General features: G+C 45.6%; 2 protein-coding genes across 2 annotated transcripts; one reads left to right on the forward strand and one right to left on the reverse strand.

Moving 5' to 3' along the window:
• Positions 1 to 7,543: 7,543 nt before the first annotated feature.
• Positions 7,544 to 11,845, reverse strand: LOC308387127 (zinc finger protein 277-like). Its single transcript, XM_080867025.1, has 9 exons — positions 11,757 to 11,845; positions 11,041 to 11,236; positions 10,678 to 10,766; positions 10,482 to 10,564; positions 10,155 to 10,246; positions 9,834 to 9,930; positions 8,704 to 8,746; positions 8,444 to 8,618; positions 7,544 to 8,249 (listed from the first exon to the last, which is right to left on the reverse strand). Exons 1-9 carry the CDS (start codon positions 11,782 to 11,784, stop codon positions 8,060 to 8,062), a joined length of 993 nt encoding a protein of 330 aa, XP_080723151.1. The 5' UTR covers positions 11,785 to 11,845; the 3' UTR covers positions 7,544 to 8,059.
• Positions 11,846 to 12,545: 700 nt separating this feature from the next.
• Positions 12,546 to 17,029, forward strand: LOC308385188 (zinc finger protein 277-like). Its single transcript, XM_080863984.1, has 9 exons — positions 12,546 to 12,613; positions 13,138 to 13,351; positions 13,626 to 13,714; positions 13,828 to 13,910; positions 14,146 to 14,237; positions 14,593 to 14,689; positions 15,827 to 15,869; positions 15,955 to 16,129; positions 16,324 to 17,029. The coding sequence occupies exons 1-9, from the start codon at positions 12,586 to 12,588 to the stop codon at positions 16,511 to 16,513; spliced, it is 1,011 nt and encodes a 336-aa protein (XP_080720110.1). The 5' UTR covers positions 12,546 to 12,585; the 3' UTR covers positions 16,514 to 17,029.
• Positions 17,030 to 21,868: the final 4,839 nt, after the last annotated feature.

Below are 21,868 nucleotides of genomic sequence, written 5' to 3' on the forward strand. Positions count from 1 at the left end.
AGGTTTCTTCCTGTTAAAAGGGAGTTTTTCCTTCCCACTGTCGCCAAAGTGCTGCTCATAGGGGGTCATATGATTGTTGGGTTTTTCTCTGTATCTATGAAGCGCCTTGAGGCGACTTTTGTTGTGATTTGGCGCTATATAAATAAAATTGAATTGAATTGAATTGAATTGAATTGAATTGAATACCAGCCCAAACCAGTACTCCACCTCCACCTTGCTGGCGTCTGAGTCGGACTGGAGCTCTCTGCCCTTTACCAATCCAGCCACGGGCCCATCCATCTGGCCCATCAAGACTCACTCTCATTTCATCAGTCCATAAAACCTTAGAAAAACCAGTCTTGAGATATTTCTTGGCCCAGTCTTGACGTTTCAACTTGTGTGTCTTGTTCAGTGGTGGTCGTCTTTCAGCCTTTCTTACCTTGGCCATGTCTCTGAGTATTGCACACCTTGTGCTTTTGGGCACTCCAGTGATGTTGCAGCTCTGAAATATGGCCAAACTGGTGGCAAGTGGCATCTTGGCAGCTGCACGCTTGACTTTTCTCAGTTCATGGGCAGTTATTTTGCGCCTTGGTTTTTCCACACGCTTCTTGCGACCCTGTTGACTATTTTGAATGAAACGCTTGATTGTTCGATGATCACGCTTCAGAAGCTTTGCAATTTTGAGACTGCTGCATCCCTCTGCAAGATATCTCACTATTTTTGACTTTTCTGAGCCTGTCAAGTCCTTCTTTTGACCCATTTTGCCAAAGGAAAGGACGTTGCCTAATAATTATGCACACCTGATATAGGGTGTTGATGTCATTAGACCACACCCCTTCTCATTACAGAGATGCACATCACCTAATATGCTTAATTGGTAGTAGGCTTTCGAGCCTATACAGCTTGGAGTAAGATAACATGCATGAAGAGGATGATGTGGACAAAATACTCATTTGCCTAATAATTCTGCACTCCTTGTATATATTGTTAGATTATAATATTATTTTATGCCATGTTATACCCCTAATTAAAGATTGTGAATTATTATGTAGTTTTAGTTTGCATTATTCTCCTGAATTAGAAGAAGCTGATAACTATTGCATTAGTTAAACTGATTTGCATTACATTAAACTGCTGACTTGTTGTGAATGAATGATATTGTTTTATGATGCATTATACTGCTGAGTTATAAGAAATCTAATTTGTCTGAGTAGAAGAGAACAGAGTGTGCTGGAGTTTTCTGCCCTATTTCAGCAGGAGCAGATAAACAGGGAGCCAAGGTCGTAGCTTAGGCGCTGTGTAAGAGAAAGCATGTGAATGTTTAGGCTTTGTATGATAAGGTGGAGGCACCAGAGGCTATAAAAGTTTGAGCAATGCTCCACCATTTTGAGATTTTGAGGCTGTCTGCATCAGTGTCCATCTCCCACGTGTGTGATCATTAAATCATCGTTTGACTCAACCCGACCGGACCAGTGTTGTTATTGTGGTTTTTCTCTTGTCTCCATCCCCAATATTTTGAACCTTAACAATATATATACATACACGTATATATATGTATATATGTATGTTAGCGTGGGCTGCAATGCGTTAGCACGGTTAGCTCATTAACGCGTTAGTGCCATGTAGCCCCACGCACGGGGCGATCCGCGATAACTCGCTAAGGCAGATTTGTCGTGTTAATGCGGTTATGGCGTTAGCATCATTTTAACGAGATTAACGCTGACAGCACAAGTTTTTACAAAAGTCTGCAAGGTCAGCAGACATGGGGACATTTGTGTGCGGACTGAATTATAGCACGTTCGCATGAAGACAGGAATTACATCAAGGGTTTCTACTTCTGCTCCACTAGAGTAGCTTTGCATGAATCACAGTTCAAATATATGTTTTAGCTCCTCCCCTTTTACAGCCAACCTACCTTTACATCAACTGTGTGCCTCAGATACCAGAGATTTCACCTGTGTGTGTGTGTGTGTGTGTGTGTGTGTGTGTGTGTGTGTGTAGATCAGCGTGCTCTGTCCAGAAGAGGCAGCAGCTCAGGAGCAGTCGGGACAGGTGACAGAGTGTCTGAAGATCAAACTGGAAGACTGTAAGATGGTAAATGAGCTCGCTGATGCCTTCACTGACCTCTCAGGGTGTAGTGAAACCCAGCTTTATAATTTAAAATGTTTTAGAGAACTACCTGAGGCTGCTCGGCTGGCATGTACAGTGGCTTGCAAAAGTATTTGGCCCCCTTGAACTTTCCCACATTTTGTCACATTACAGCCACAAACATGAATCAATGTTATTGGAATTCCAGGTGAAAGACCAACACAAAGTGGTGCACACGTGAGAAGTGGAACGAAAATCATACATGATTCCAAACAGTTTTTACAAATAAATAACTGCAAAGTGGGGTGTGCGTAATTATTCAGCCCCTGAGTCGATACTTTGTAGAACCACCTTTTGCTGCAGTTACAGCTGCCAGTCTTTTAGGGTCTGTCTCTACCAGCTTTGCACATCTACAGACTGAAATCTTTGCCCATTCTTCTTTGTAAAACAGCTCCAGCTCAGTCAGATTAGATGGGCAGCGTTTGTGAACAGCAGTTTTCAGATCTTGCCACAGATTCTGGATTGGATTTAGATCTGGACTTTGACTGGGCCAGTCTAACACATGGATGTGTTTTGTTTTAAACCATCCCATTGTTTCCTGGCTTTATGTTCAGGGTCGTTGTCCTGCTGGAAGCTGAACCTCCGCCCCAGTCTCAAGTCTTTTGCAGACTCCAAGAAGTTTTCTTCCAAGACTGCCCTGTATTTGGCTCCATCCATCTTCCCATCAACTCTGACCAGCTTCCCTGTCCCTGCTGAAGAGAAGCCCCCCCAGAGCATGATGCTGCCACCACCATATCTGACAGTGGGGATGGTGTGTTCAGAGTGATGTGCAGTGTTAGTTTTCCACACACAGCGTTTTGCATTTTGGTCTCATCTGACCAGAGCAGCTTCTTCCACATGTTTGCTGTGTCCCCACATGGCTTGGGGCAAACTGCAAACGGGACTTCTTATGGTTTTCTGTTAACAATGGCTTTCTTCTTGCCACTCTTCCATAAAGGCCAACTTTGTGCAGTGCACGACTAATAGTTGTCCTATGAACAGATTCCCCCACCTGAGCTGTAGATCTCTGCAGCTCGTCCAGAGTCACCATGGGCCTCTTGGCTGCATTTCTGATCAGCGCTCTGCTTGTTCGGCCTGTGAGTTTAGGTGGACGGCCTTGTCTTGGTAGGTTTACAGTTGTGCCATACTCCTTCCATTTCTGAATGATGGCTTGAACAGTGCTCCGTGGGATGTTCAAGGCTTGGGAAATCTTTTTGTAGCCTAAGCCTGCTTTAAATTTCTCAATAATTTTATCCTTGACCTGTCTGGGGTGTTCTTTGGACTTCATGGTGTTGTTGCTCCCAATATTCTCCTCTGAGGCCATCACAGAGCAGTTGTGGAGCTGTTTTGCAAAGAAGAATGCGCAAGGATTTCAGTCTGTAGATGTGCAAAGCTGGTAGAGACATACTGTAAGTGTCACAGAAATGGCTTGTGTATAAAGAAGTTTAATAGATGGTTCCAGCAGTTAAAATGTTCTTGATTGTACATTTCTGTGGTCAATATTGTAAAGGTGTGTTTATCTTGTATAGGAGACATGTTTATCTTGTCACAAAGAACAAGTTGTTACACCGCTATTATTGCGAGGTTTGGGCGTGATAATATAGGGTCGAGCCACGATCGCCCCATATATAAATATATATATAGTCGACCTTAATCTTGCAGAGAATGTGATGATTTTGTGGATAATTAAAGTCAGTCATATATCCACAAACACAACAAGCTGAAAGTCAGTGATGCTGCTCGGTTTGCAGTCCTGAATATCACGGCACAAGCAGGATCCACTGCACTGTTAATGTGAGCTGTGTTATATTGCTGCCTCTGTTCGGTGGTGTCGAGCCAAACGGACTTTAACGTGTGTTTGAACGAGCTGACGGTTCACTCGTTAAGCTGAAAGAAAGATGCTTTAATCACAGCAGTCACACATGTGTCCACTGCACCATCTGGAACTCTTCTTGTTTACACTCGTAATAACACAAACACTAAATCCTGCTTCTCTGTGCTGTTGTGTAGCAGTGTGTACACCTGAGACTGTCACCTGTCTGTCTGTCCTGCACTCTCTCTCTGTTTCTTTCTCTCTGATTGTGGAATAAAAGTATGAACGTGTGTTTATAAGTTACACTTGTGTTTGAATCCTGCAGCTTATCACACATTTGATGTCCATGTGTGACGACTGCAAGTGTCCAGAGTGAGGACAGACTGAGGGACACACTGCTGCACATCATCTGTGAGGCTTTGCAGCCCTGATGATCCACCAGGACAAACTCGGCAGTGTGTGAGGAAGAGGAGGAGGAAGAGCCAGCAGCAGCTGACAGATGGAGAGAATAGACAGACTGTTCCCTGTTTGTGAAGGACTGCTAGGAAAGTTTAACAGAACTGTCTGTGCTGAATCAGTCTTATTAGGTAATGTTCACATAATGTGATCATCCCAGTGTTTCCAGTGTGGGAGAAAGTACTCAGAGTACTCAGGGCCTTCAAGTTACACACCATGAAAGGCAGCAACAAGTTTAATGTTCAGAAACCTAAAGTCTGTATCAGCAGCAGAATGGAGCTAAAATAAATGTTGGTTTCAGTTCTATGAAGCTTTGAGGATTTTGGATCAGTAGCTGCTGTGTTTGTTGCATCATATTGCTGTAACTGTTTATATGCTTTATATATTCTGAGCTAAGTTGATCTATAGTGTTACATCATATTCTATAAGGATGTTATGTGTTTGTAGACTTTCTGCCCAGTTTGACCCATTTAGCAGACGTCAGCCTGTTTAAGGCTCTGATGTCTATTCTGTGTGACTTACAGCAGTTATGACATGGTCTGATTTTCTCACCCAATAAAGGAATATTTCATATATCAGTCTACTCTTCATTCTATCAGACACAGTTATCACAGCTCGTACATTTGCTTTATACACATGTATGTAAGCATGGAGCCAAATGTAATAATGCCAACGTATTAAACGAACAATATTTGTCTCTTATATATAACACATCTGTATACACACTGTCACAGATACTCGTCTTTGAGTGAAGATTTAAGGTGATAGGACATATAAACAACTGTTCAAGCTCACTGCTGTAATATATCATAATAATCTGACTATAACTTTAATATTGGCCATATTATATTTACATTACCACAGTGAGATGACTTTAGTCTCATGACCAACATCAGCTAATTGTTATTTACTAGCTAATCTTAAATGACTGTTCAGCACAGGAATGAAGCCCAACAATCATGTTTTACGGTCCTTTGGTCTCAAATGAACAAAACATGTTCTCCTTCGTTTCTGTCACACAAAGCTGTATGACACGTTTCTCGCGGTTAGTATCATGGTTGCTAGGCAACCTGAGCAGCGCGACGAAGGCAAGACCGTCCTATTTCACAAGCCTCTCACTTCCGCACTTCTCATACTTATAGTACGCACCGTGCGTAGTGCGCGTACTTCAAGCGTGCAGACCCTGAATTGGGACACAGCCTAGTGGTGCCGAGCTGGCGCACCGAGTAGTTCCTGTTACCTGCTGTGTGTCTGTTTTTACAGGTAAGCTGGGTTCCAAATAATACATATGTGATAGACAACAGTAGCAATCGAAAAGCTAGAGAGCCAGTTCACGAGTTTAAGGGTTGATAGCGACGAACCACCACCAGCTGTTGCTAAAAGCACCTTTGTTAGCTAGCAAAGTATTTACAAATAGTTCTCCCGTTCATTGATCTGAGCATGCGCAGAATGATCCACAGCGCTCCTTTGATCTTCTCGAACGATCATCGTGACGTCACGGCGACATCACAATGATCCTTTGAGAAGATCAAAGGATCATTGTTTTGTCACAGCGACATCGCATTCTCTGCCACGCCCACCGAGTCTATAAATAGGAGCTCGTTCAACAGTTTACAGCAGAAAGAGACAGTTGTTTGAGACACAGCTACCCTTTGACACCCTTCAGCCTTAAACCTTTACAAAAATGTCACAGGCAAGTGGAGATTCGTTAGACCAACTGGAGCGTACGAGAGAGGAACTCCGGCATCAAAACGCACAGCTCTGGGAAGAAAACGCACGACTCACCGAAGAACTCGCACGAGTCAATGAAATGTGCATAGACTTCAGTCACGATGTCACACGACACATTCAAGAAAACACACGACTCGGTCGAGAAAACACACAACTCGGTCAAGAAAACGCACAACTCGAGCTAGAAAACGCACAACTCAATCTAGAAAACGCACAACTCAGTGAAAACTACATAGAACTCAGTAAAGAACACATAGAACTCAGTAACGATGTCACACGACACATTCAAAAAAACACACGACTCTGTCGAGAAAACACACAACTCAGGCAAGAGATGGCAGAACTCAGACAAACTGTGGAAAATCTTCAGCGCCCAGCGGTACGGGAACAAGAGACAACAGAAAGAGAATCGCCTGGTTCGTGTGGTGTAAACCTACTTAAAGTAGGTTTAACTGTTGCGTTTCCTGCAGCTTTCTGGGTCGCCTCTAAGATTTTCAGCTGAAGCGAATGTCCCGCTCTGTGGGGTCTGCCTCGAGGCCGGCGTCCATCTGGGTCGATCCTTAATAGTCGTTTTTGCTGAGTTCTCATTGCTTCGAATCACGTGTCCATACCACCTCAGGCGGGATTCGAGCATCTTTTGAACTCGAGCCACAGTCCACCGACCTGTCATAAATATGCTGTGCTCTCCTTTATGTTTGATTTAATTTTGCCCCTCACCCCCCAACCAGTCATGGCAGAAGACCGCCCCTCCCTGAGCCTGGTTCTGCCAGAGGTTTCTTCCTGTTAAAAGGGAGTTTTTCCTCTCCACCGTTGCCAGAGTGCTTGCTCATAGGGGATCATTTGATTGTTGGGGCTGAATTTTTGGATTTCATTTAATTGGCTTGAACTGAAAAACCTAAAAATTCATGTGAGGGCTTCACATAGTGGAGAGCACTACATTTGCTAACTGCTCTTTGTTTATTTGTAGATTTTGTAGTTCTTCCTACTACAAAAACTACAAATGAAAACAAGGCAGTTAGCAGCAAATGAAAATAAATAAAACACTTAAAAAAATCTGCTACTGCTCTGTGTGTTTACTTCAGTGAACACTTGTATGTTTTTGTGTTAGAAGATTATAGATTGTCCAAAATGTCCTACAGCCTGCCAGAGTACGAAATGAGGATAAAACAGGAAGTTTGACAGCAGTGAGTTCCTGCAGCGACCTCTCGTTTCTCTCCTCAGTGCTGCATGTTCGTGAACGTGAGCCTGGACGCGAAGGACGCGGTGAAAACTCTGAGCGCTGCAGTTCGGCTCCACCATACGGCAGGTGTCGCTCAGCAAAGCGATGCAGAAAAACAACAGAAACACCAAATAGGACAGATGTTTCAGTCACGAGACGTCCCTGGGCTTTCTGAGGGGACAACAACAACAATAATAACAACAATGTGCAGTAAAACATACACTCATTCTTTTCATTTATTAAGTTCCTGTGTTGTGTTGTTTGTGTTGTGCGTAGTGCCGACGCGGGACAGTTTGCAATTGTGTAGTGCTGTTGTTCTAAGTGTGACTGTGCAATGACAATAAAGAGTCTCTCGTCTCATCTTGACGATGAGCTCGTCCACCACAGCACTGAATCCAGCTCAGTTACAAGTTACAAAAGAAAATCATTTTTACTCGAGTACTAAAATTCATATTCAAGAAAACGCATGTTTCAGCTTCATTGCACGAGGCAGAGCAATTACGTTTCAGCGGACATCATGGCGTCCGCGTGTCCAGCTGTGGAGAGGACTCTTCTTTTGCCTTTCTTATCTTTACTAAGTAGAGACGTACAGGAAATAGTTGAGAGGGAAAGGGCCGGACTCAAACCCGTGCCGCTGCGTTCCAGCCATGTGGGATGTGGTCACCATGAGCTGAGCTCAGCCGACGTCAGAGACGCCTTTGAGTCAAACGTATGACACGTGTCCGTCTGTGGTCCTAGCTGCTGCCTCCTCGCTCCTTCAGCAGCTGCTTGAGGACACTGGACTGTTTCAGCGCTCTCAGGTTAGAGATGTCCTCCGCGATGACCGGGATCTCCTCGCCGCGATGCTCCTCGTCACCGTCGCCTTCCTCGCTGTCAGAGAGCGTGCACAGGAGAGCGTCGTTCTCGTACGTGGGGAAGTAATACCTGCGGAGCGAGACGACGTTTAGTGCTCAGGCTCAAATTAGTCCCAAAAAGGACGCCATTTTCCTCAGCTGATAAAGATACTCCAAATGAAGTGTAAACATCTGTGGCGTTGACCACGTTCATCAGCAGCTGTACGCCAGCTTTAAAGCCCGCGCTCTCATTGGTTAATTCTGCAGGCGCTTCGTTAAACCTACTGCGGCTGGTCCCAGGCGGACATCTCTGGCAGTTTCATCACGTGACCTTCAGCCGCGATGTGACGCAGGGCGTCCGCCCGGCAGTCGAACATCCGCGTGCAGCCGTAGCAGCGGCTCTGATGGATCTGCCGCCGGATGAAGTTCACCAGTTTGACCTGCTGGTAGAACTTGAGGTCTGAGGGAGGACAGAACATTAGAAACACTCAGAAGGAAGAAATAGAAGCAAACTGCGCTCGAATTACCACGGCGATTTCACCCACTGAGCTCGGTCTTAAGGAGGTGGAGGTCGAAGCCGTGAGCCTCCTGCAAACACAAAACAGAAAGATGTCAGGGTCACGCACGCGACGCCCGTTACAGACTTCATAAATAACAAAACCAGAAAGCAGAGAGAAACTTTTCTGCCTCTCAGGTAAACTCGTCACTCGTGAGCACAAACTTAGAGTCACGTTTGGGAAACTGGTTCTGACTTTAAACCAGAACGTTTAATCAACGACAAAATCGGACTGCAGTCGACGTCCAATCCTAGATTTATTTATTGTTCACGAGTGTTAAGTCTAATTGTTGAATGTTGTCATCGTGTTTCTTAAATTTGTACGGTCTGAGTTCAACCTATAGGATCAAGACGTTCCTTTGTCTCTGACCTCTCCAGCCACTCTGTGCTGGGGGAGCTTTTATTGCAGATGCATCCTGACAGATCTGTTGTGAGCTTCCTGCTTTTATGACACACACACACACACACACACACACACACACACACACACACACACACACACACACACACACACACACACACACACACACGTCTTAGAACCATTGGGGGGTTTTACAGTGGGAGGTGCTTGTGTTGTATTGTGTATTGTAACTGCCATGTCAATAAATAGCTACGGGGGAAGCTGCTCTTTGAAGGACTTCGGGCCTGAGACAGGACAGGGGCGTGGGCTCCAAGAGCTGGTTCTTGACCAAAGACTTCCCTCGTTAGCGAGTGAAAAACCGGTTGAAGATGTTCTGTTATGTCTTGTTTCCTTCATGATGAATAAGTCTCTAAACTAGCGGGGCCTGTGGAAACACAGACCCAACAACGAGGAAACATTTTTATTTGCTCGTTAAAGGTTTGACAATCATGTATTTATTTGGAAACTTTTCAAAATAAAAGGCGCTTCATTTTAAAAGCTCTTCAGCTTCGGTCCGTCTGTGTGTGAGGGCACTTTCTGAGTAAAATCCATGTTTTGTGCGAACGATGGATTCATATGTTTGCAGAGACCTCAGGAAGCAGATCGTTTCCTGTTAGTGTGCACTGTCTCCGTTCTCCCAGAAGCCTTTGCAGAATCGTTTCAGGGATGAAAAGCAGAAAACGATATTTTCCTTCTCTGAAACTTCTACGTTCCCGTACCTTCATATGCGCGTAGATCTGCTCCAACGTCTCCGATTGGTGATCACAGAACAGACACACTGCAGAGACCGGATGAGCCTGCCAGTCCGACCAATCACTGCGGACGATACAGAGATGACACGAGCAGACATTTACACAGGATCAGAGGAGGACTAGGAAGTGGACTTGATTGAAACTTTTGCATCCAGGCTGACATAAGAGATGACTACAGGAAGCAAAGAAGCTTTTAGTCACATGATTTCAGGAAGCTCTACCTTCTGTCTGCTTTCATCTAACACACGTGAGGTTTCCAGGACTGATGGGAATCCCGCGGCGCGTTACCTGTTTCCCGTGAACTCTTCGCTGCAGAACATGCAGAGACGATGGAAGCTGCTGTCGTCTCGCTCCTTCTGCTGCTGCTCCAGGACCTCCTCCTGTGGGAGCACAGAAGAAGAGCTCAGAGGAATTCTTCAGAAAACTACCTCAGAGTGCTCAGATATTTAAAGTGCAGAGGTTACAACGACACAAAGCGTGTCAAATCACTCAAATCTGCAATTTTTCTGATTTTTCCTGATTTTCAGACTTTGCCTCAAAATAAAGTTTAAAAGAAACGAAACTTCCAGCAGCACAAGATTCACTCAGGATGCTCCGAGTGTCACGTCTCCTCACCAGTCGTTTCTGCTGCAGCTTCTCTCGGAGGACTCTGTCTTCTGGAAGGACGTCACACAGCAGGAAGTAGTCCTCCTGCTTCTCTGTCAGGTCAGCGAGGAAGAAGAGTTTTTAATGAGTCATTAATCAGAGCTGGAGGAAGTGTGCGTGGTTCACTTTGAAAGGTCAGGTCCTCTGTGGGTTTGAGTGAACTCACCGACTGGGCCCGTGGAGTTGGTTTTGATGACGCTGCAGAAATCTGTGAGCGGCTGCTCGAGGAATCTGCCCTTCCAGTACAGCAAGTACCTGATGGAGGAAACTCGTCAGTAAAAACCGACTCACAGCCAGGTTTACCGGCGCACAGAAACACTTCGTCACGGTTCATAAAAGCAGCACACTAACAGGCGTGGACATGCTGGACTTGTTGTATATATTTATACTCGTAAGGTAAGGGTTTCCCCCCATCACCCCAAATAATTACAGGAAGTCTTTGGTGAAATGATCGAGTTCCAAATGCTAAAAACATCCAAACGTGTTCCCGAGAGTTAAACGAGTGAGCCGGAGCATGTGTGGCTCGTACTTTGGGACGTCGGCGATGACAAGCTTGTGCTCCATCAGCAGGTGTCTGAGGAGGACGTCTTTCCGCGGCGGTGGGACGGACTCAGAGCAGAACAGGCAGACCAGCGGCTCGGAGCCGGGACATTGAACACCGGGAGGGCTGGAGATGTCAGCCGGCTGATCGGGGAAACACAGCGGCTCCAGAATGCTGTCCTTACCTGAGAAAGCAGAAGAGAGACTACACCTTATATACCACACACACTCTACTCCAGACCAGGTGAGTCAAAACCAAGCGGAAGCGAGAATGTACAGCCTGGCATGAAGAAGCATTTCCCTCTGATCTACAAAAATCTGTCTGTATACAATTATTTTCATCACCCGTGGGGACAAAACTATGATCTAAAAGTAAAAAAATAAATTAATTAATGAATTAAATAACTCATTAATCGAACTCAGACTTTACACGCTGTTAAATCCTGAATAAACTTCACAGCTGTCAGACTGAGTACTGACTGAATATAGAGATTGCTGTATAATCACAGTTAGCAGCCCAGCTATTTCCTAGCCTGCTAGCTTAGCCGGGCGGGTTCCCGCCTGCTTTTCTGATTTTTTTTAGCCTTTTTTCTGCTGATTGTGGATTCCCACAGACTCGGAGAGTCACCGACACCCAAACCTTTGCACGCAGACCACCAGATATCAGCATTAAAGCCGCGGACACGTTTAAAAGGTCACACTTACCGTCTTTACTCGGCTCGCTGGCGGCCATGTCTGGTGTCACGTGGTGCAAATAACACAAATCGAACCAATCGGAGGCCGTAAAATGCCAACGAAGCGCCTTCGCGGACCCCCGGTAAAACACGAATTAGAAAAGGTGCATTCAAGTGGTTCAAGGAAATATAAAAACTCAAGTTTCGATAGCTGAAGGTTAATTAATGTGAATGAAGTTGACTAACATGTAACGTTGGACGTTGTTGCATATATATAGCAAAGAATATAAATCACATGAACACTCAGATCCTCAAGATATAGCTGAGCGTGTTCTCTGCGGTGCATACACTATTATATATTGTACATATATTTATTAGTTTCAGGTTGGCCATTCTTGTATTTTGCTCGTTTGTGTTGTTGTGTTTGCACATCTCTGTTGCTTGTGGGGCTCGCACACAAGAATTTCACTCGCATGTGCTGTGCCAGTGTGCCTGCACATGTGATGTGACAATAAAAGTGATTTGATTTGATTTTGATTTTGTTAATAAATGGGTATTTATGAACACTAAACTTTCATGTTCAGAGAACACGCTCAGCTATATCTTGAGGATCTGAGTGTTCATGTGATTTATATTCTTTGCTATATATATGCAACAACGTCCAACGTTACATGTTAGTCAACTTCATTCACATTAATTAACCTTCAGCTATCGAAACTTAAGTTTTTATATTTCCTTGAACCACTTGAATGCACCTTTTCTAATTCGTGTTTTACCGGGAGTCCGCGAAGGCGCTTCGTTGGCATTTTACGGCCTCCGATTGGTTTGGTTTGTGTTATTTGCACCACGTGACACCAGACATGGCCGCCAGCGAGCCGAGTAAAGACGGTAAGTGTGACCTTTTAAACGTGTCCGCGGCTTTAATGCTGATATCTGGTGGTCTGCGTGCAAAGGTTTGGGTGTCGGTGACTCTCCGAGTCTGTGGGAATCCACAATCAGCAGAAAAAAGGCTAAAAAAAATCAGAAAAGCAGGCGGGAACCCGCCCGGCTAAGCTAGCAGGCTAGGAAATAGCTGGGCTGCTAACTGTGATTATACAGCAATCTCTATATTCAGTCAGTACTCAGTCTGACAGCTGTGAAGTTTATTCAGGATTTAACAGCGTGTAAAGTCTGAGTTCGATTAATGAGTTATTTAATTCATTAATTAATTAATTTATTTTTTTACTTTTAGATCATAGTTTTGTCCCCACGGGTGATGAAAATAATTGTATACAGACAGATTTTTGTAGATCAGAGGGAAATGCTTCTTCATGCCAGGCTGTACATTCTCGCTTCCGCTTGGTTTTGACTCACCTGGTCTGGAGTAGAGTGTGTGTGGTATATAAGGTGTAGTCTCTCTTCTGCTTTCTCAGGTAAGGACAGCATTCTGGAGCCGCTGTGTTTCCCCGATCAGCCGGCTGACATCTCCAGCCCTCCCGGTGTTCAATGTCCCGGCTCCGAGCCGCTGGTCTGCCTGTTCTGCTCTGAGTCCGTCCCACCGCCGCGGAAAGACGTCCTCCTCAGACACCTGCTGATGGAGCACAAGCTTGTCATCGCCGATGTCAAACTCATCGCAGACGTCCCAAAGTACGAGCCAAACATGCTCCGGCTCACTCGTTTAACTCTCGGGAACACGTTTGGATGTTTTTAGCATTTGGAACTCGATCATTTCACCAAAGACTTCCTGTAATTATTTGGGGTGATGGGGGGAAACCCTTACCTTACAAGTATAAATATATACAACAAGTCCAGCATGTCCACGCCTGTTAGTGTGCTGCTTTTATGAACCGTGACGAAGTGTTTCTGTGCGCCGGTAAACCTGGCTGTGAGTCGGTTTTTACTGACGAGTTTCCTCCATCAGGTACTTGCTGTACTGGAAGGGCAGATTCCTCGAGCAGCCGCTCACAGATTTCTGCAGCGTCATCAAAACCAACTCCACGGGCCCAGTCGGTGAGTTCACTCAAACCCACAGAGGACCTGACCTTTCAAAGTGAACCACGCACACTTCCTCCAGCTCTGATTAATGACTCATTAAAAACTCTTCTTCCTCGCTGACCTGACAGAGAAGCAGGAGGACTACTTCCTGCTGTGTGACGTCCTTCCAGAAGACAGAGTCCTCCGAGAGAAGCTGCAGCAGAAACGACTGGTGAGGAGACGTGACACTCGGAGCATCCTGAGTGAATCTTGTGCTGCTGGAAGTTTCGTTTCTTTTAAACTTTATTTTGAGGCAAAGTCTGAAAATCAGGAAAAATCAGAAAAATTGCGGATTTGAGTGATTTGACACGCTTTGTGTCGTTGTAACCTCTGCACTTTAAATATCTGAGCACTCTGAGGTAGTTTTCTGAAGAATTCCTCTGAGCTCTTCTTCTGTGCTCCCACAGGAGGAGGTCCTGGAGCAGCAGCAGAAGGAGCGAGACGACAGCAGCTTCCATCGTCTCTGCATGTTCTGCAGCGAAGAGTTCACGGGAAACAGGTAACGCGCCGCGGGATTCCCATCAGTCCTGGAAACCTCACGTGTGTTAGATGAAAGCAGACAGAAGGTAGAGCTTCCTGAAATCATGTGACTAAAAGCTTCTTTGCTTCCTGTAGTCATCTCTTATGATCCAACCCCCAAAAAGCTGCTTTGACCCATAATTCCATAAACATCATTCAGTGACATGTCTGAGCCTGAACCAAGATACTGAACCTTGGATTGTCCGTCCTGATAATATTCTTATTTACTGTGTCAGCCTGGATGCAAAAGTTTCAATCAAGTCCACTTCCTAGTCCTCCTCTGATCCTGTGTGAATGCTTTCAGTCTGCTCGTTTCATCTCTGTATCGTCCGCAGTGATTGGTCGGACTGGCAGGCTCATCCGGTCTCTGCAGTGTGTCTGTTCTGTGATCACCAATCGGAGACGTTGGAGCAGATCTACGCGCATATGAAGGTACGGGAACGTAGAAGTTTCAGAGAAGGAAAATATCGTTTTCTGCTTTTCATCCCTGAAACGATTCTGCAAAGGCTTCTGGGAGAACGGAGACAGTGCACACTAACAGGAAACGATCTGCTTCCTGAGGTCTCTGCAAACATATGAATCCATCGTTCGCACAAAACATGGATTTTACTCAGAAAGTGCCCTCACACACAGACGGACCGAAGCTGAAGAGCTTTTAAAATGAAGCGCCTTTTATTTTGAAAAGTTTCCAAATAAATACATGATTGTCAAACCTTTAACGAGCAAATAAAAATGTTTCCTCGTTGTTGGGTCTGTGTTTCCACAGGCCCCGCTAGTTTAGAGACTTATTCATCATGAAGGAAACAAGACATAACAGAACATCTTCAACCGGTTTTTCACTCGCTAACGAGGGAAGTCTTTGGTCAAGAACCAGCTCTTGGAGCCCACGCCCCTGTCCTGTCTCAGGCCCGAAGTCCTTCAAAGAGCAGCTTCCCCCGTAGCTATTTATTGACATGGCAGTTACAATACACAATACAACACAAGCACCTCCCACTGTAAAACCCCCCAATGGTTCTAAGACGTGTGTGTGTGTGTGTGTGTGTGTGTGTGTGTGTGTGTGTGTGTGTGTGTGTGTGTGTGTGTGTGTGTGTGTGTGTGTGTGTGTGTGTGTGTGTGTGTGTGTGTGTGTGTGTGTGTGTGTGTGTGTGTGTCATAAAAGCAGGAAGCTCACAACAGATCTGTCAGGATGCATCTGCAATAAAAGCTCCCCCAGCACAGAGTGGCTGGAGAGGTCAGAGACAAAGGAACGTCTTGATCCTATAGGTTGAACTCAGACCGTACAAATTTAAGAAACACGATGACAACATTCAACAATTAGACTTAACACTCGTGAACAATAAATAAATCTAGGATTGGACGTCGACTGCAGTCCGATTTTGTCGTTGATTAAACGTTCTGGTTTAAAGTCAGAACCAGTTTCCCAAACGTGACTCTAAGTTTGTGCTCACGAGTGACGAGTTTACCTGAGAGGCAGAAAAGTTTCTCTCTGCTTTCTGGTTTTGTTATTTATGAAGTCTGTAACGGGCGTCGCGTGCGTGACCCTGACATCTTTCTGTTTTGTGTTTGCAGGAGGCTCACGGCTTCGACCTCCACCTCCTTAAGACCGAGCTCAGTGGGTGAAATCGCCGTGGTAATTCGAGCGCAGTTTGCTTCTATTTCTTCCTTCTGAGTGTTTCTAATGTTCTGTCCTCCCTCAGACCTCAAGTTCTACCAGCAGGTCAAACTGGTGAACTTCATCCGGCGGCAGATCCATCAGAGCCGCTGCTACGGCTGCACGCGGCTGTTCGACTGCCGGGCGGATGCCCTGCGTCACATCGCGGCTGAAGGTCACGTGATGAAACTGCCAGAGATGTCCGCCTGGGACCAGCCGCAGTAGGTTTAACGAAGCGCCTGCAGAATTAACCAATGAGAGCGCGGGCTTTAAAGCTGGCGTACAGCTGCTGATGAACGTGGTCAACGCCACAGATGTTTACACTTCATTTGGAGTATTTTTATCAGCTGAGGAAAATGGCGTCCTTTTTGGGACTAATTTGAGCCTGAGCACTAAACGTCGTCTCGCTCCGCAGGTATTACTTCCCCACGTACGAGAACGACGCTCTCCTGTGCACGCTCTCTGACAGCGAGGAAGGCGACGGTGACGAGGAGCATCGCGGCGAGGAGATCCCGGTCATCGCGGAGGACATCTCTAACCTGAGAGCGCTGAAACAGTCCAGTGTCCTCAAGCAGCTGCTGAAGGAGCGAGGAGGCAGCAGCTAGGACCACAGACGGACACGTGTCATACGTTTGACTCAAAGGCGTCTCTGACGTCGGCTGAGCTCAGCTCATGGTGACCACATGCCACATGGCTGGAACGCAGCGGCACGGGTTTGAGTCCGGCCCTTTCCCTCTCAACTATTTCCTGTACGTCTCTACTTAGTAAAGATAAGAAAGGCAAAAGAAGAGTCCTCTCCACAGCTGGACACGCGGACGCCATGATGTCCGCTGAAACGTAATTGCTCTGCCTCGTGCAATGAAGCTGAAACATGCGTTTTCTTGAATATGAATTTTAGTACTCGAGTAAAAATGATTTTCTTTTGTAACTTGTAACTGAGCTGGATTCAGTGCTGTGGTGGACGAGCTCATCGTCAAGATGAGACGAGAGACTCTTTATTGTCATTGCACAGTCACACTTAGAACAACAGCACTACACAATTGCAAACTGTCCCGCGTCGGCACTACGCACAACACAAACAACACAACACAGGAACTTAATAAATGAAAAGAATGAGTGTATGTTTTACTGCACATTGTTATTATTATTGTTGTTGTTGTCCCCTCAGAAAGCCCAGGGACGTCTCGTGCCTGAAACATCTGTCCTATTTGGTGTTTCTGTTGTTTTTCTGCATCGCTTTGCTGAGCGACACCTGCCGTATGGTGGAGCCGAACTGCAGCGCTCAGAGTTTTCACCGCGTCCTTCGCGTCCAGGCTCACGTTCACGAACATGCAGCACTGAGGAGAGAAACGAGAGGTTGCTGCAGGAACTCACTGCTGTCAAACTTCCTGTTTTATCCTCATTTCGTACTCTGGCAGGCTGTAGGACATTTTGGACAATCTATAATCTTCTAACACAAAAACATACAAGTGTTCACTGAAGTAAACACACAGAGCAGTAGCAGATTTTTTTAAGTGTTTTATTTATTTTCATTTGCTGCTAACTGCCTTGTTTTCATTTGTAGTTTTTGTAGTAGGAAGAACTACAAAATCTACAAATAAACAAAGAGCAGTTAGCAAATGTAGTGCTCTCCACTATGTGAAGCCCTCACATGAATTTTTAGATTTTTCAGTTTAAGCCAATTAAATGAAATCCAAAAATTCAGCCCCAACAATCAAATGATCCCCTATGAGCAAGCACTCTGGCAACGGTGGAGAGGAAAAACTCCCTTTTAACAGGAAGAAACCTCTGGCAGAACCAGGCTCAGGGAGGGGCGGTCTTCTGCCATGACTGGTTGGGGGGTGAGGGGCAAAATTAAATCAAACATAAAGGAGAGCACAGCATATTTATGACAGGTCGGTGGACTGTGGCTCGAGTTCAAAAGATGCTCGAATCCCGCCTGAGGTGGTATGGACACGTGATTCGAAGCAATGAGAACTCAGCAAAAACGACTATTAAGGATCGACCCAGATGGACGCCGGCCTCGAGGCAGACCCCACAGAGCGGGACATTCGCTTCAGCTGAAAATCTTAGAGGCGACCCAGAAAGCTGCAGGAAACGCAATGACACATCCGGCAACAGTTAAACCTACTTTAAGTAGGTTTACACCCCACGAACCAGGCGATTCTCTTTCTGTTGTCTCTTGTTCCCGTACCGCTGGGCGCTGAAGATTTTCCACAGTTTGTCTGAGTTCTGCCATCTCTTGCCTGAGTTGTGTGTTTTCTCGACAGAGTCGTGTGTTTTTTTGAATGTGTCGTGTGACATCGTTACTGAGTTCTATGTGTTCTTTACTGCGTTCTATGTAGTTTTCACTGAGTTGTGCGTTTTCTAGATTGAGTTGTGCGTTTTCTAGCTCGAGTTGTGCGTTTTCTTGACCGAGTTGTGTGTTTTCTCGACCGAGTCGTGTGTTTTCTTGAATGTGTCGTGTGACATCGTGACTGAAGTCTATGCACATTTCATTGACTCGTGCGAGTTCTTCGGTGAGTCGTGCGTTTTCTTCCCAGAGCTGTGCGTTTTGATGCCGGAGTTCCTCTCTCGTACGCTCCAGTTGGTCTAACGGATCTGCTCTTGCCTGTGACATTTTTGTAAAGGTTTAAGGCTCAAGGGTGTCAAAGGGTAGCTGTGTCTCAAACAACTGTCTCTTTCTGCTGTAAACTGTTGAACGAGCTCCTATTTATAGACTCGGTGGGCGTGGCAGAGAATGCGATGTCGCTGTGACAAAACAATGATCCTTTGATCTTCTCAAAGGATCATTGTGATGTCGCCGTGACGTCACGATGATCGTTCGAGAAGATCAAAGGAGCGCTGTGGATCATTCTGCGCATGCTCAGATCAATGAACGGGAGAACTATTTGTAAATACTTTGCTAGCTAACAAAGGTGCTTTTAGCAACAGCTGGTGGTGGTTCGTCGCTATCAACCCTTAAACTCGTGAACTGGCTCTCTAGCTTTTCGATTGCTACTGTTGTCTATCACATATGTATTATTTGGAACCCAGCTTACCTGTAAAAACAGACACACAGCAGGTAACAGGAACTACTCGGTGCGCCAGCTCGGCACCACTAGGCTGTGTCCCAATTCAGGGTCTGCACGCTTGAAGTACGCGCACTACGCACGGTGCGTACTATAAGTATGAGAAGTGCGGAAGTGAGAGGCTTGTGAAATAGGACGGTCTTGCCTTCGTCGCGCTGCTCAGGTTGCCTAGCAACCATGATACTAACCGCGAGAAACGTGTCATACAGCTTTGTGTGACAGAAACGAAGGAGAACATGTTTTGTTCATTTGAGACCAAAGGACCGTAAAACATGATTGTTGGGCTTCATTCCTGTGCTGAACAGTCATTTAAGATTAGCTAGTAAATAACAATTAGCTGATGTTGGTCATGAGACTAAAGTCATCTCACTGTGGTAATGTAAATATAATATGGCCAATATTAAAGTTATAGTCAGATTATTATGATATATTACAGCAGTGAGCTTGAACAGTTGTTTATATGTCCTATCACCTTAAATCTTCACTCAAAGACGAGTATCTGGGACAGTGTGTATACAGATGTGTTATATATAAGAGACAAATATTGTTCGTTTAATACGTTGGCATTATTACTGTGGCGGAGGCGTGGCCCCGGGCGCAGCTGCAGGGGAGGAGTGGAGCGGAAGGCTCAACGGGGCGGCGCCGCGAGGCTGGTAAGAACAGCTGATATTGTTTATGGACTAATGATGGTCTCCTCCGCTGTGTTTATAGTGAGACGAGGAGGAGCGGCCAGGAGAGATCAGCTGGGCTCGAGCTGTCAGACGGTGCGACTGAGTCAGCTGTCAAAATACAAATATATCAATAAACGTGGATGTGCTGCCACTGCTGGGTGCAGTAGCTCCACCACCCCACTAGGGGGAGGAAGCGGGTTTGTGTACTCAAGTTTCTCTAGTAAATATAGGAAAAGTTCATGGAGTCTGGCCAAGTTGATACCAGCACACAAAATATTAGCTCTGAAGTTGGCTGTACTGGAGCATGAGAAATATATGCTTGTAAGTACGATTATATTCTGTGTTCATGTTAAGCATGTGATGTAAAATGGGTTGTTGACTCTCATATTTGAAGCCGGCATGTTAGCTGCATTGCCGATGCTAATTGTGTTAGCATGTCAATAGGAAATTCCATTGTGTGTTAGCATCAAGCTAGCGGGATTTGGAGTTAACATGTTTTCATTTATTTTTCTTGGTTATACCAGCTATAGTTCAAGTTGCTAAGTCTTCAGTCTGTACTTTGTAATATGAGAAATATATTATGTTCCAGATGTATGTTTTAATATGCTTTTCTTATGTTTGTAGTTTTACAGTGCCTTCATTAGGGAGACAAATAAACCCTGCAATGAGAACTGGAAGCCTTTGCCTCTCCTTTTGAAGAACTGTTTATCTATCTGCCAAACTGGGCATCAACGTACAGGGAGGGCAGAATAGTAAAAAAGCATCATTCTCATCAGCCAGATAGTTCTCTAAAAGAAAGGATGGATGAGACGCTGGAAACAAGGTCAAAAGTGTCCAGTTCTTTACGTTCCAGCCAGCTTACATCATCATCTACTGCTGCCGCCAGAGCACGAGCAAAAGCAGAAGCTGCCCGTGCTCAGCTCTCCTTTGCTAAGCAGGAAGCCAGCATCCTAAAACAACAGGCCGAGCAGCTTAAAAAGAAAGCAGATCTGGATGCAGAGCTACACGTACTCAAATCGCAGAAGGCAGCTGCAGCAGCCCTAGCTGAGGCTCAAGCTTGGGAAGCATCTGTGCAAGAGAGTGAGCACCCACAACAGCCCCAGCTGGACGGCATGCAGCAAATCAGCCCATTAGAACGAGTCCAAGAGTATGTGCAGCAACAGTCAGAACTCGGCGACGATCTGCAGACTCCACAAGTTAATCATCCAGAACTCCTATCTTCTCTGGTGCCACAGCCAGCCACAGCCATCGATGCAACACCAAAAGCTCACAAGGAACCAAGTATCCATCAGCCCAGTAGGAGCAACAACCAAGAATTCACACCTTTGCCAGTCTTCCGTGCTTTGAGCCCAAAGAGAGAATCTTGCAACTGGAGCTATGGAGGCGAGCCAGCAAACTATGATCGATATCACCATCCTCAGTCTAAGGTATGGACACCCACACCTGTAAGGAGTAGTCATGCTGACACGTCTGATCTAACGAGATACCTGATACGGAAAGAGATGATCAGCTCAGGCCTGCTGAGGTTTGATGATCGACCAGAAAATTACTGGGCTTGGAAGGCTTCCTTTCTAAGTTCAATTCAAGATCTGGGTGTAACACCTCAAGAAGAGCTAGACCTGCTATCCAAATGGCTCGGGCCACAATCAGCAGCACAAGCCAAGCGAGTCAGGGCTGCGTACATAAACAATCCCACTGCAGGTCTTCAGATGGTGTGGCAGAGACTCGAAGAGTGTTTTGGCGCACCAGAAGTCATTGAACATGCACTTTTAAAGAAAATCCAGGATTTACCGAAGCTGACGAACAGAGACAACCAGCGTTTGAGAGAGTTGGGGGATCTTCTGCTAGAACTTCATGCTGCAAAGACAAGCGGTCATCTCCCAGGCCTTTCACACCTCGATACAGCCCACGGGGTGAATCCGATTCTGGAAAAACTCCCATACAACCTTCAGGAGAAGTGGGTTGCAGCTGCCTCGAGGTTCAAGAGAGAGAATGCAGTGTCTTATCCTCCATTTTCCTTTTTTGTGAAACTTGTGAACGAAGAAGCTAAAATTCGTAATGACCCGAGTTTTTCGTGTGTAACCGGTGCCAACGCCAACAATCCTAGAATCGAGACAATGACACAACAGAAGTATCGTTCACATGTCTCTGCTAAGAGGACGGAGATAGCAAGTAATCTGGCAGCCAGCCCAAACGTTCCTACAGGCAAGAACAACTT

The sequence above is a fragment of the Rhamphochromis sp. 'chilingali' genome (genome assembly GCF_963969265.1).
Source record: "Rhamphochromis sp. 'chilingali' genome assembly, chromosome: 2".
NCBI lineage: Eukaryota > Metazoa > Chordata > Actinopteri > Cichliformes > Cichlidae > Rhamphochromis > Rhamphochromis sp. 'chilingali'.

Bases quoted from the DNA above. Each gene is read 5' to 3' on its own strand.
- LOC308387127 (XM_080867025.1), bottom strand. From the start codon at position 11,784: ATGGCCGCCAGCGAGCCGAGTAAAGACG. The intron at 10,247-10,481 runs GTGAGGAGACGT...GTGCTCCCACAG, and splicing joins AGCTGCAGCAGAAACGACTG to GAGGAGGTCCTGGAGCAGCA. The intron at 8,250-8,443 runs GTAGGTTTAACG...CTCGCTCCGCAG, and splicing joins TCCGCCTGGGACCAGCCGCA to GTATTACTTCCCCACGTACG.
- LOC308385188 (XM_080863984.1), top strand. From the start codon at position 12,586: ATGGCCGCCAGCGAGCCGAGTAAAGACG. The intron at 12,614-13,137 runs GTAAGTGTGACC...CTGCTTTCTCAG, and splicing joins CAGCGAGCCGAGTAAAGACG to GTAAGGACAGCATTCTGGAG. The intron at 14,690-15,826 runs GTACGGGAACGT...TTGTGTTTGCAG, and splicing joins AGATCTACGCGCATATGAAG to GAGGCTCACGGCTTCGACCT.